At 31.8% G+C, this 14,707-nt stretch overlaps 2 protein-coding genes across 4 annotated transcripts; both read left to right on the forward strand.

The window, feature by feature from the left end:
* Positions 1 to 3,320: 3,320 nt before the first annotated feature.
* Positions 3,321 to 9,093, forward strand: Ppat-Dpck (Bifunctional Phosphopantetheine adenylyltransferase - Dephospho-CoA kinase). 3 transcript variants are annotated; one of them, XM_089702582.1, is made up of 10 exons: positions 3,321 to 3,909; positions 3,978 to 4,147; positions 4,254 to 4,437; positions 5,123 to 5,299; positions 5,734 to 5,882; positions 6,268 to 6,465; positions 6,684 to 6,772; positions 7,474 to 7,639; positions 7,974 to 8,156; positions 8,786 to 9,093. In XM_089702582.1, exons 1-10 carry the CDS (start codon positions 3,819 to 3,821, stop codon positions 8,975 to 8,977), a joined length of 1,599 nt encoding a protein of 532 aa, XP_089558708.1. In that variant the 5' UTR covers positions 3,321 to 3,818; the 3' UTR covers positions 8,978 to 9,093. The 3 variants fall into 3 exon arrangements, with proteins under 3 accessions (XP_089558708.1, XP_089558710.1, XP_089558709.1); XM_089702584.1 differs by having other exon boundaries at positions 3,321 to 3,641; XM_089702583.1 differs by having other exon boundaries at positions 3,321 to 3,637.
* A 766-nt stretch (positions 9,094 to 9,859) lies between these two features.
* On the forward strand, positions 9,860 to 12,021 carry LOC149483516 (uncharacterized). The gene is made up of 2 exons (XM_089702970.1): positions 9,860 to 9,973; positions 10,069 to 12,021. The coding sequence occupies exons 1-2, from the start codon at positions 9,860 to 9,862 to the stop codon at positions 11,953 to 11,955; spliced, it is 2,001 nt and encodes a 666-aa protein (XP_089559096.1). The 3' UTR covers positions 11,956 to 12,021.
* Positions 12,022 to 14,707: the final 2,686 nt, after the last annotated feature.

Genomic DNA, 14,707 nt, shown 5'->3' on the forward strand with positions numbered 1-14,707 from the left:
GAAAACACACATTTAAGTATTTGCCTATAAAATACGATTTATGCGGCAGGTATTTTTATTTGCCGTATTAAAATATACGGCAATTGGCTGAACTGAAGTAAACAAAAATATATTGCGTTCTTAAATTCAAATATCTATCTTCGAAAACATTAGTGTCTATCATCTTTATTTTATCTCATTCTGCCTCGCTCCTCCTCCAACTCGGATGTTGGTTGTGCTGTTTATTGTATTGTTGTCATTGAGTGCTTTGTTTTTAACCGACTTCAAAAAAGGAGGAGATTTCACACCGATTTTATTTTTATTTTGAATTTACAACAAAGAATACAAAGTTTGAAAACTCTTAATTCTAAAATAATTGCTTATGACTATAAAATAATTTATGTATCTTTACTTACAGGAAATTACAACGATCATATTACAAATATATTTGAACGAGTGACAATATTATTTTAGGATATTACCTACAGTGTAATAAGAAAAAGTAAAGAAAATGTGAACAAAGATTGTATCACTTAATAAATTTATCATAGGTACTACATGAACTTTTATAAATGTATGTTGTGAAAAAATGACTAAATGACTAGGTACGTCTTGCTAAAAATACATTTAATAGATTTTGAAAGGTATTTACAAATATGTATTACTAAAACTATTAACTAATACTAGGTTGTAGTAGGTATTGATATAAATTTATTTAATTTATAATGTGTTAACATAAGTATATTATGTTATACAAATGACCGATATCAAAACTATTTAATAAATAACACATATAAATAATATGCTGTAATTTGTGATATCAAATCTTTTTTTACATTTTACTTTTCTTTTTTGAAGTTGTTTTTCTTTATCGTAGTTATTTTTAATGTACATGTACAACTTTGATATAACATTTGATTTTTTTTTAATTATACCTTTTTTTATCAACTGGCAATTTAGTTTAGTTTTCTCTAAAAATTTCTGGCAACACTCATGATGATATCGGAACGATTTTATCGGACAATGTGAAAGGGCAAATTGTATCCGATATCGGATATCGGCTATCGGCGTCCGATATCCGATATCGGATCGGATAATGTGAAAACGCTCCAAGTTGTTTTTATTTATTTAAATGTTACCATGTTTTGACAAGGCATAGACTATTTTATTATCTATGAATATACATATATACTTGCAAATGTGCTATTGATAAAGGAATCTGAGATAATCGACTTTAAAAAAATATTGGACCGCCAAAAACCCCAACTGCGGCGGCACCGGGAGCCGGTTTCGCACAAGACCCGATTTTTGCAAAATGGCTCCCGCACTTGAGTGGGTATACAAGTTGCATTTTTAAATTGATACTTTACGTGGTATTCTGTTAATGTTACTAATTGTTATTGTTGACTTTTTGTTGCTGTTGTTTGCTAAGTTTCCTTAGTTAATTGTTGGCGAAATGCCGAAAAAACTAATTTTGGTACTTTATTCAAATCGATTTCATTTCCATATAAAATATTATCGATTATCGGAAACAATTGATATGATTTCAGTAAAGACATCTCTACACGTGTCAAAAATCAATGTGTCACAGAAATCATCTTAGGTGGAAAGGACTATAGGAATAATTGACATAGAAAAATCCCAAATTGTCGAAGCAAAATAGACCGTGATGAAACCGTATACTTATTACCTAGATGCTCTGTGGATGAATCATGAAACTATCCAAAACTACTATTGAGGTATTACGTATTAGTACGTAGTATTAGTACGTAGTACATGGTACCTCAATGATAACTACCAACATGTAACTCAGGCCCCGGAACCACAGACACAATAGAAAATCTATTGTGTCTGGGACCGATCGGGCCGCTTGGGGCTAATGGGGTAATAATATATATATTTTGAGATTGTTAATTATTCCCACAGAACAGTAAAAACAATTTTTTTTTTACTGTTCTGTATTTATTCCTAAACATAATTTTGGCATAGCTTTACAATTTAGGTAACGTTAATATAAGACTTTATTGTCATTTGAATAGTAAAATAAAAATATTATTAAATTAACATTGTTGTCATTTAAATAACATACCTTTACTATCTACCCCTTTATGGTCTAAGAGCCCGTGGGAGATCGTCCTTCGCCGATCTGATATTTTTAATTAAATATTTTTTATAAACAAAATAATATATGCCTATAATTGCAGGCCTATCGAAAAGTGGTCACGGCTATTTTTAATTAAATTAACTTTTATCGATTTTTTTTCATCACCTTCATACTTTTGATAACCAAATGAAATTTATTCGACTGATAGTTTTTGATACACAGAATATTCCTAGGTATGCTTTTTTTTTCACCTACTAATTAAGTCAATTACCTGTTTACACCTGCTTGCCAGGTAGTTATACACTGAAATGAGTAGGCAAGCAAAGAAAAACCCGCATAGTTCCCGTTCCCGTGGGATTTCCGGGATTGCGTAATTTTCCCGGGATAAAAAGTGGCCTATGTCCTTTCTCGGGTATCAAAATATCTCCATACCAAATTTCATGAAAATTGGTTCAGTAGTTTAGGCGTGATTGAGTAACAGACAGAAAGACAGAGTTACTTTCGCATTTATACTATTAATATAGTATAATAGAATATAATATATATAGTATATAGTATGGATTAATGTCATGTAAAACATCATTGAAAAATAATTTACAAGAAATCGAAATGCAGTCAAAACTCAAAACAGTCTGAATAATGTCATATAATATCAGTTGTAACCATTGAGATATACATATGGAGATTGGAGACGACACCGCCTACATCACTTATGTTACGCTCAACATAAGCCATAATTATGGCTTAACTGCACGCTCATTTTTTATTTGTATTAAAGTAAAACGCATCAAATATGACTTCGTGTGTGTTACGATATTGCGCAAATAATACGGAAAAGTGACTAACATAACTTTTCATTGGTAAGTACCTAAATAGATAATAATTTTTAAAACTTAGTTAGAGCAAAAAAATGGCGCACAGTTTTTGTTCGTGGTGTCTCCTCCATACGTAGGAATATTATCTCAATGGTTGTAACGGTTGTAACGATCTAAATAACGTGTAAATACACATTGGCAGAATTGTACTCAAATAAAATTGCCACTCTTCTAAGTTATATAAGGACAAAGGAAGGAAAAATATCTCATTGAACATAATATTTTGTGATCAAGAATAAGACTTGGCTTAAAAGTCTCGTAACCAGGCCATTAAATCTTTCGAAGAAAAAATGAATAATGTCAATAATTGCCATTTGTCATAATATGTCAATGTCATACTACATATGTTTTATGACAGTTGAAACTTGAAGTAGCTATTATTTAGATAATTCAATTTTCGTTTCTCGTCCGTAATATAAATTAATTAAAACTTATTAAAAATTATTCTATTTATCATTACAAATAATTCATGTTTTTTTGGTATAACAAAAGAAATATTATATTATATGTTTTAAAGTTTAATGCTAATGAAGTTCCACAATCTAAATTGCTGATACTTAATCTTATGTATTTAAATTTACTTACTTATCACAACTGACGTATAGTGTTTATAAATGTTTATGGATTAAAATAATTACCTGCTATTTACTAACCTAACTCTCAGTTCAAAGTGCAAAGTGTAAGTAAGTAAACTTCATAGACATCAGGTGACAGTTTACAAATATCATTTGAAGGGGGTTCTCCTTGTAATTATTGTCTGCATATTAATTTAGTAATTAATCTTATCATGGTAAATGGAATATCTTAATATCTTAAAACAGTACTATGTTAGCTGACAAATTTTGTTGTTTAGTGCAGTAATGTACAACAAACTTTATACTGTAGCAGTTGCTGTTATTATTCTATCAATTACAATAGCATATTTAATGAAAATGAAAAGTCATGTATCAGGTAGGTGTTCCAGTCAGATACATAATCTTCTTGATTGTATTCAGTCTGATTTTTATATTAATTTTTAGATGCAATGGCTGCTAACGGATTATTGTTTGTATCAAGTGCTGCGAAAACATATAATTTCTGTTTAAAATCATCAAGATTTGTAAAAAATATACTGTACATAAAATATTTGGATGGAAAGGAGAATTCTCTATCTGTTTTAAATAAGCAGATAGTAAATATTTATTCTAAGGTAAATTTTCTCAGTACTTTATAATAAGTAATGTATGATATTCCACCAATTGAGAAATATTGATTTTTTTTATAATTTTTTTTTCCTATAATATATCATATTACAGGCTGCAGTACAAACTTCAAATATAGATGTAAGATTATTGCTCAACCCTATAGAAGATCAACAGAAAATCAAAACAAATCATGCAATTGACTTAATATTATATGAAAGTAGTTTAGATAAACATCTAGAAGGACTGAAACAAGTTGTATCAAATTTGAATAAGGACCATCAAACATTAATGATTGGTAAGTTTAAAATATTATACTAGTGAAAAAATTAGAATACTTTTAATATAATAAGAATTATCAAGAAGTAAAAAATAAAGTCAAGACCAAGGTTATGTTTTACTTGTTATGAACAACAATACTTATAAACTCAAATCTTTAGAACAATATTCTTTTTAAATAAAATGGCTTAGTTTTGAAGTTTTTTCTGAGCTGGTTATTCAACAGCTTCAGTATTTTTATGCCTTATTTTAGATGCAGCACAGTGTTTGTTTGTTTGTTTGAAGGCGCTAATCTCAGGAACTACTGGTCCGATTTGAAAAATTCTTTCGGTGTTAGATAGCCCATTTATTGAGGAAGGCTATAGGCTATATATCATGACACTAAGACCAACAGGAGCGGAGCAATTCAGGTGAAACTGCAGGGAACAGCTAGTAGCTAATAATGAGTGTTATAATGTGTACTAATACAAATAATTTATTTTTGACTTAACTTCATTAAAATTGTGATTTTGAAGTGAAACTTCTTTATCGGGGTTGGAAAAAAATAATTTAGTGTAACATTTTTTCGTTACGCGTCACATTTTTCCGTTACGCGCCATCTTTTTCTTATCCCTACTACGCGTGATTCGACGTATTTCTGTAAAGTTGCATAAAATAAACGTGTGTACACTAGTACACGCACACATTTTTTTTTTATTTTACAGATAGTGACAATAATGGTGAATGTTCCGTCAGTCAGTCTGTAAAAACTTATGACTATGTAGCGTTGGGTGGGACATTTGATAGGCTTCACAATGGACACAAAATACTTTTGTCCCAAGCAGCTTTAAGGGCAAAGAAGCATGTCACAGTTGGAGTTACTGATGTAAATATGATTAAAAGTAAGAATTACTTAATGCTTTTTCAGTTTTAATTTCATAACTATTCAGGTATTAAGTTGGATTTTCTGATTTGGCTATCTGATTAGTATCTGTGTTAAGGTTGTAACTCAGTCTTGTACATGAAATTATTATATTTGATGTTGGGTACTAAAATTGATAATAAGTGAACTTTTGTACAACAGATTAACTGATTTCACCTTAAAGATAAGCTATTGTTTTAAACATATAAAAAAGTGTTATCTTAAAGTTGAAGAAAAAGACAAAATTAAATTTAAAACTTCATATTTAAAATTTTTCTTCATGTTAAAATATTTTGTCACAAATAGTTTCATAATCGCTAAGTCGCTTTAATAATTTTTAAACAATAATAAACAACATGCTCATTATTTTTTTTTTATTTATTCACAAATTCCATATTGTAATTTGTGTTCCAGCTAAGGTATTATGGGAGCTTATAGAACCCGTTGAAAAGAGAATTAAAGCAGTCCGTGATTTTCTAACTGACATAAATCCAGATTTAGAATACAATGTCCTCCCAATTCAGGATATGTATGGACCAACTAAGGATGATCCTAAGATTCAAGTAAGTTATAATAGCATTTTTAAATATTCCTAGAAAAAAAAAAATGTTGTGTGGTTTTATGAAACCACGGTAAAAGGGAAACTGTTCGAACGGTTCCGAACACTGCTTTATACCTACTCGGCAGCCGACCATCACGCGACATGCGCTACACAGACCAAAAAGTTTGAGACGATGTAATAAAAGTTTCACTTTAAAAATATTTTTAAAGAATAGAATAACTGTCAATCCCCACCTAAAATCAATTTTTTCCCTTTGCTTGTTTTTATATTTTAGTCTGTTTAAAAGAATACACGAGAGATGTTAGCTGCATGTTTTTTTGAATATAAATAAAAAAAATCTTCATATAACTTAATAGCACTTTATACCTGAATTATTTTATTTATAGTTAATAGTAGTGAGCGAAGAAACAGCACGCGCGGTAGGGAAGATAAATGATAAGCGGAAAGAGAATAGCTTGCAACCGTTAGATGAACACATTATAGGTCTTGCACAAGATGATATGCGTTCTTTGGAGGAGGAGGCTAAATTGAGTTCTAGTAACCAAAGGAGGAGACTTCTTGGTACTATGTTGAGACCACCACAGGTATATTTTTTGTATTATACCGCTATTATTTTATAAAATATAAAATAATAACATAATAATTGTAAACTTTATGGTAGGTTTATGTGAATTACTGATTGCATTAGTATATATTTTTTTTAATCTCTATACAGATTAATTTTGCTTGACCATTTGTTTTGTTCTTTGCTTTGCTCGCGCATATATTTTCTATACAAAGTATGAACAATGATTACTTTCAGCCAAATCCGAACATTCCTAAAACGCCATATGTGATTGGTCTCACTGGAGGTATTGCGAGTGGAAAAAGTAATATTACGGAAAAAATAAGGTGAGTAAAGGGAAAAAAATTAATAATACTTTGCTCCAGCTCTATCCCCTTTCATTTCTTTATTCTTAACAACCAATTTAGATGGTTTTATATTGTTATTTCTACTGTTATTTTTTACTAATCTTTGTCACAACAAACTGCCATTATTAAGGCCATGATTGTTTATCCATCATAAACTACACAATGCACTATATTTTGCAAGACTAAGGGCACAGGCACACGATGCGTTGCGGCGCCGCACCGCAAGGATTTCACCGTGTCAGTGGGCACACGAGCGGTGCGGCGCCGTAACGTTGTTATGTCGCAGCGGCGTCGTAGCAGCGTTGCACAGCGTGTCCTTCCTTGTGACGCAAAACAACTGAGCGGTGCCGCTCCGACGTCGCACCGCATTCACCCCTCCCCGCCTCGTCTTGGTGGTTACAAGTCCGGTGCGGCGCCGGAGCGCATCGTGTGACATGCCACAGATATTTCTATGTAAGACGACGCAGCGACACCGCTCCGGCGCCGCACCGCCACCGCAACGCATCGTGTGCCCCCGCTCTAAAGTCTCTGGTTTTAATTGCTCTATTTTCATTCGTGTTTACTGAGATAAATTACTTTTCACGGTTTGATCAACAAAAAAAAATTAATTTTATAGACAGACTGAATTAAACAAAAAAAAATTTAATCATTAAATTTTAGGTAATCATATTAAATTTTAGGTTAAAAGGTGCTGCCGTAGTAAATTGTGATTTAATCGCACACGATTTGTACAAACCAGGCTTGCCATTGAATAGAACGTTAGCAGAGACATTTGGGAGTGATATTATCACTCCAGATGGGGAGGTGGACAGGAGGAAACTGGGCCAGATTGTATTTAGTGATAAGGTTAGATATTTTTTATTAAAAGGTATTTTTTTATTAATTATTAAAGTAAAATGAGGAAGTTTATTGTTTGTACTAGTTTTATTATTTGTTTCTCCATTTTTCTCTTTATAATAACAAAAATAATACTTAATTCAATGCAACTTTCCCTTTTTAACACCAATTTTCTGTTTGTTTATACATACCTAGAATCCTTAAAATCAATCCGATATTGAGCTACATAAAGCTATATAAAATCCAGTTATATAAAATATTATCTGAGCACATAAACAAGATAAAAAACACCTAGGATTTAATTTCTCTTAGCTAATAAAAAATACTTGTAACTTTTAACCAGAGTAAATTAGAAAGACTGAACCAGACAGTATGGCCAGCGATTATAGAGGAGGCAAGGAATAGGATAAGAATACTCGGGGAACAGGGTTACAAGGTGGTGGTGATGGAAGCTGCAGTCATGGTTCGCGCCAAGTGGTACGAGTACTGTCACCAATTGTGGGCTGTTATTATACCACCAGAGGAGGTAAACACTATCTACATGTATATATATACTCTACTAGATTTCCGCCCGCGGCTTCGCCCGCGTTTTCAAAGGAAAACCCGCATAGTTCCTGTTCCCGTGGGATTTCCGGGATAAAACCTATCCTATGTGTTAATCCAAGTTACCCTCTATATGTGTGCTAAATTTCATTGTAATCGGTTCAGTAGTTTTTACGTGAAAGAGTAACAAACATCCATACATCCATACTTAAAAACTTACGCCTTTAATAGTATATTAAGAAGATTATTATTAAAACTGTATAGGTATACTGACAACTGTATAATATGTATGCGATATGTATATAAGTGTATGCGACGAAACGACGAGGCTAATCTATACATAATATTATAAAGCTGAAGAGTTCGTTTGTTTGAACGCGCTAATCTCAGGAACTATTGGGCCGATTTGAAAAATTCTTTCGGTTTTCGATATCCCATTCATCGAAGAAGGCTATAGGCTATATATCATCACACTAAGACCAACAGGAGCGGAGCCGCGCGGGTGAAACCGCGGAGCGCAGCTAGTAAATTATATATTATACCTTGTATTGTAATATATAAATTAAATCTTGCTTATAATTATTACATACCTCTATTTATGTTTAATTGCAGGCAATAAAACGATTGCAAGTGAGAAACAATCAAACGGAAGAAGAAGCTAGGCAACGCGTGGATGCGCAACCAACGAACTCGGAACAAATTGCAATGGCCAATATTGTTTTTAGCCCGTACTGGAGTTATGAATACACCCAACAGCAAATAGATCGCGCTTGGGAAAATTTACAACCGTATCTTAGGGAATAACGTTTGCTGTTATACTATTTTATACTTCTTTGAGAAACTATTGGTTTTGGTAGGAATGAACAAATTTTCATTACTATTTTATATTTTAGCACCGTCTGTCGAGGTGTGGTAGTGGTTGTATTAAATAAATAATTATTATTGCATTTTATTCTATTACGACAAATAAATATAGCAGATGATACCATGTATTGATGGACAAAACTAGTTCTGTTTTATTGTATTTTTAAACAACTCAGTGTTGCCATATAATAATCTGTAGTAAAATTATTTAGAGAATTATGTTATTCAAAATAATATTTTATTGCAGGGCCAAATAATATTAACGACTTTCACATTTTTTTGTGTGTGAAAATTAGGCGGGCTATATTATTGTATTTGATTAAGTAAATTTGTAAATAATGTCTCAAAGAACTATTATGTAAGCAACAACCTTATAAAATGCCTTCCCGGCAAAATTCTGTGAAAACCAATATTCAATACTTAAGCCTTTTACATTTTGTTTCCATTAATGATAAGGGAAAACATTATAAATTAAGTACCTATTTTTTTAATATTTTCTTGTTTTGTTATTAAATAAAGCAATATAATATGGTGTTTGTTTAAAAACATTATTTTTTAATCAGTCATTACCAATTTCCTAAACTACTTAGTGTTGCCTTATTTTCATATAGGTACATTAACGTTATTAAGTTTGAATAATATATGATAATATTTTGTTCTTAATCCTGAAGTTTCGTGAAAGTTAAGCTTATTTGATTTGATGAAAATTATTATCTATCACATTTATCTAAATTCGATGGTTCTACATTATAATAATTGCATTCGGATCCTTATATAAGTGATCAGGGGTTTTTACATGTTCATTTAGCTACCCACAATAACATGAAAGAGATAATAAAAATTATTCTTATGCTAAACGCGATCAATTACGCATTTGGAAGTATAAGTATACAAGATGAAAGTTATGATATAGAGAAACAAAAAATTGAAATGCTTGTGAGTACATATTTTAAAGATTATATTTAGTACGAAAATTATAATGATAAAGTTTGTCATTTCTTTTTATTAATTTCTTATTTATTTTTTTGCAGAGTACGCTCATTACAAAGAACTTACAACCCAATGGAAGAAATATATTTCTCTTTGTTGGAGTTTTTCCAGACCAACTGTACATAGAATTGAAAAGGATGAACGTCTGTTTTACTGTAACGGATATTGAGAAAATAGATGAACAAATAGAAGATGTCGTACCATACCCTTCAAATACTATAGTTCTTAATTGCTATACATTAAAACAATTTGAAAATGCTATGCTTAAACTCGTTACTCTGCCGTACTGGCATCCGCTTGCAAACGTTATTTTGTTCTATCATTTTCCATATGACAAACTTGCAAACGCAAATATATTTTTTGCGTTTTGGTATTTTAAAGCTATTAACGCTATAATAATGCAGTATGATGATATGGAAAAAGTTATGTATATATCTTATTACAATCCTTATATAAGCGAATATTTTATGCTCGAAAATAATTTTGGTTGTTGGACAACAAGAAAAGTTTCGATACCCGTGAGAAGTTTTGAAAATGGATTTCAATGTGAGCTGAGTTGCTATAACGTCTCATTGCATTCAAAATTCCGGACAAATAATCTAGGAACCTGCATCGGATTTGAAACCTATTCTATCAAATACGGCGAGAAGGAGGCTGTAGAGGATCTCAAACTATTTCATGATGTAAGCAAGGATTTACACAACTATACCATGATCGGTTTCGCTGTACAGATTAAGCCGTTTCTGGAAATTGACAATCTTGGCAATGGGTCTTATTTTATGCGTAAAAGAGATGGAAATATTTGGAATACGATGGCAAGACTTATGAATTTTACAATAGATATTTCCATTAACAAAGATATGCTATACGATACATTCAATTACGAAATGAATATTAGAGAAATTGTCTATTTTACACAAAGGAAAAGAGACTTGAACTTAGTACCGTTGTATCAATTTGATATAATGGTTGTCGAAGTGGATAACACCGTGCCCTTTGCGCATAGTGGAGTATGTTTCATGTCTCATCGGGCCGATTTTGAAACCGATGTATTTGATAGCAATTTATTTACAAATAATTATAATATAATTATCGAGTTCTTGCTCTGCTTCTTCTGCACTTGGATAGCATTTGTTATCTTTACTATAGAACAAACGAAAACATTTACATTAGATCAGCTTGGAAAAGATCTCGTCAATTGCTTTAGAACTGTACTTTCAATTAGTTTGCATAAACCACCGAAGCGAGGTAGTTTTAGAATTTTTCTATCAATAGCAATTTGGTGTTTCTTTGTTATTAATTTTTCTTCACAAGCCGCAATCATATCTTTATTTTCTGTTCTAAAGAAGGGAAAAGAGGTTGATACATTTGAAGATATTTTAGCTAAAGATTATAAGATAGAAGGAATTGCGTCGCCAGACGTGGTGTTACCTGATAATGAAGAGCGATTTAGGAAAATTAACAGTAAAGTGGTTGCTGTACAAAATATGTTTACTTGTCCAAATCGTTTGAAAAACGATAGTCAAAGATTCTGTATAATTGATTGTGCTTTTGGTCGTTATTTGGAAAGGAATTGGTTAAACGATAAAGGAGAGCAGTATTTGCATGTAGCGAGACAAGACAGAATACACAGTCACTATCTTCAAATGATATTACCAAAACACTCACCAATAACAGAAAGATACAATAAATATATGTTAGCTCTATTCGAAGCTGGTTTAATTAATAAATGGATGGAATACCGATTTAATGATATTAAAGAGGACGCGCCTGTCAAGGCTTTAGGAATTAATGATCTGAAAGGAATATTTCAGTGTTATTGTTTACTTCTTGGCGGCTGTGGTCTGGTATTTATAATAGAATACATCTCAGGTATGAGATTTTGGTATAAAGTAACTAACGCCCGGTTTATACGAGCTCCGTACTAAGAGCTTATTGCTTGTCGCTTAACTAAGGCGCAATAATTGCCCTCATCATTGACCAGTACCTACGATGTAACCACTTACACTTAGGCACTAGTAGAAAGTATTAGGGTGGTTTATTTAGAGCATAGAAATCTAAATAACAAGGCAATAGAAGTGGTAAGCGCGCGTGACATTGTCGCCGCTCAGGTGGTTACCATGCCACAAGTCTGTTCGTCGCTTGGTGGTCGCTTGTTCAGTTGTTCCTGACACGTGCGTGAGTAAACATGGTGTGTTACAGCATTTCCCAGTGCGGAAATTCTTCCATAAATTGTAATTATACTAATTATGGAATAAAATTTCACCGGTAAGTATTTTTGTTTATAAATATTGCCGTTTTTTCTTAAAATTATAGAATATTTACAAGTATTACGAGTGTCACCATAATAATCGAAATAACAATGAATGACACAGTCGACCATTCTTATTATCACGTTTAACACAAATTTCAACCTTATTCCTATGAGTTTATGTTCAAAGTTAAATCTATTGAAAATTGACAACCTCTGTTGTAGAAAAGCCGAATTTTTGCGTATTGGAGCAAAAATAAACAAAACGTCTCATATACCTACTTAGGGATGTTATTCTAAAATAAACCGTAAATTCGTGCGTTAGGATACATATTAAAAAGCTTAATTAAATATTTAAGTTAGTTTTCACTAAAATTTTAAATTAAGCTGTCCAATAAAAGGCATAGTTTACTTGTGTGTACTGTTTAGCTATCGGTTTAAATGTGTTGATTTTGGCGACAGCGGTTTTCATACGAATTATGACAAGCACTTCTATGTGTCTTGTTATAGTTAGGGAGCCAGGTGCAAATTGGGTTCATTATTTCCTCTCAAGAGATAATTCGTCAGAAGCATCAGAGTATAGTATTATAAAGCCTCGTGAACGTCAGCTGGCGCTCGGTTGGGGGGGTGAGCGGTTGTAGCCTCCCACGCACGTAGGAAAAAAAAATACATTCATTCATTTCCTCTCAGCTAAAAATTTGTCAAATTGTAGCTAACCCAATATCTCAACAAAAAAAAAATAATCAGCTGGTTACAGCATGGTGTATTATACGTCAGCTGGTGGCTCGAACATGAAAAAAAAATATTATTTTCCGTGATTTCCTCTCAAACAAAAATTTACCTGATGATAGCTTATATGTAACTGTGGATAAATATATAAGTCAGCTGGCTGTATCTTGGTGGAAAAACCGTCAGCTGATACTTTGAAACTTATTACATAGGAGTTAGACAGAAGCATCTATTGCCAATTTATATGCATCAGCTGACTAGATTTTCCTCAACTTATTGCTAGCTGATTCTTTTATTTATCGCATCAATATATTTTTAACACTCTCACTCACAAATTTTCATCTGAGAGGAAATGACGATATCTTTAATTATTCGACATTACGCTTCAATATAAGAGTTGAGTTGAAATAAACATTCAGTATCAATATTTTTGAAACGAATAAGTATGTAATCAAATAATTTTATATATTTAAATAATTAAATAATCAATTAGCAATAAATGAACTAGTTACTCGATAAAAAAAACAATATAATAAACTCTGCTCTTTTACGCATATCCAATTGGTTCACTGCTAATAATTTATTATTAAATGCAAAAAAAAAAAACAAATTGTGTAGAATTTATCCTTCCAAATGTAAAAAAGGTGAAAAGGGATATTATTTTAAACGGGGAGGTATTATACCCTGTGGATTCCACTGTTTTTCTTGTGATTGGTTTGACACTAGATGAGAAGCTACAATGGGGGGCCCATGTTGCCACCACCGCTGCTAAGCTTAGTTCAGCTGCATATGCAGTTCGAAGAATAAGGCATCTCACCGATGAAGACACGGCTAGATTGGTTTATTTTAGCTACTTTCATAGCATTATGTCCTATGGAATTCTGCTATGGGGCAGGGCTGCAGATATAGAAACTATATTTATATTACAGAAAAGAGCCATACGCTCTATATATTATAATTTACGTGCTAGGGACTCACTAAGAGATCTCTTTAAGAATACTGGTATCCTCACTGTACCATCACAGTATATATTTAATAATATTTTATATGTACACAAAAACGCAGACTTACACACAAGAGTAGGAGATAAGACACCGTTATGGCACAAGGAACAGAAATAAAATTGATTGAAATGCCATTTTACCGGTTAGCTAAAGTTAAAAATTAATTTATGGGCCAAGGTATACTTTTTTACAACAGAATTCCTCATAGTATTAAAGAGTTTAGTAGTGCTAAATTTAAAAATTATGTAAAAAACGTATGAGTTCAGAGAGCCTATTACAGCATTAAGGAATATATGGAAGATAAAAACCCATGGAGGGTTGTCAGAGCGAAAACGAATAAATCTCATTATAATTTTTTATCAAGTTTATATAATAAATATTATTTATCGAGTAACTAGTTCATTTATTGCTAATTGATTATTTAATTATTTAAATATATAAAATTATTTGATTACATACTTATTCGTTTCAAAACTATTGATACTGAATGTTTATTTCAACTCAACTCTTATATTGAAGCGTAATGTCGAATAATTAAACTCAAACTCAAACTCAAACATTTATTTATTCAATTAGACTTCTTCCAGAATCACTTTTGAATCGTCATTACATTCTTTAAATTTACCACCGATTCGGAAAGCAGTATCTATGGAGAAGAACCGGCAAGAAACTCCATAAAGATATCGTCATTTCCTC

The sequence above is a fragment of the Colias philodice genome, chromosome 13 (assembly GCF_061535455.1).
Source record: "Colias philodice isolate Cphi_HAF_F1 chromosome 13, ilColPhil1 Martin Lab GWU primary, whole genome shotgun sequence".
NCBI lineage: Eukaryota > Metazoa > Arthropoda > Insecta > Lepidoptera > Pieridae > Colias > Colias philodice.

Bases quoted from the DNA above. Each gene is read 5' to 3' on its own strand.
- Ppat-Dpck (XM_089702582.1), top strand. From the start codon at position 3,819: ATGTACAACAAACTTTATACTGTAGCAGTTGCTGTTATTATTCTATCA. The intron at 4,148-4,253 runs GTAAATTTTCTC...ATCATATTACAG, and splicing joins TAGTAAATATTTATTCTAAG to GCTGCAGTACAAACTTCAAA. The intron at 5,883-6,267 runs GTAAGTTATAAT...TTTTATTTATAG, and splicing joins AGGATGATCCTAAGATTCAA to TTAATAGTAGTGAGCGAAGA.
- LOC149483516 (XM_089702970.1), top strand. From the start codon at position 9,860: ATGAAAGAGATAATAAAAATTATTCTTATGCTAAACGCGATCAATTAC. The intron at 9,974-10,068 runs GTGAGTACATAT...ATTTTTTTGCAG, and splicing joins AACAAAAAATTGAAATGCTT to AGTACGCTCATTACAAAGAA.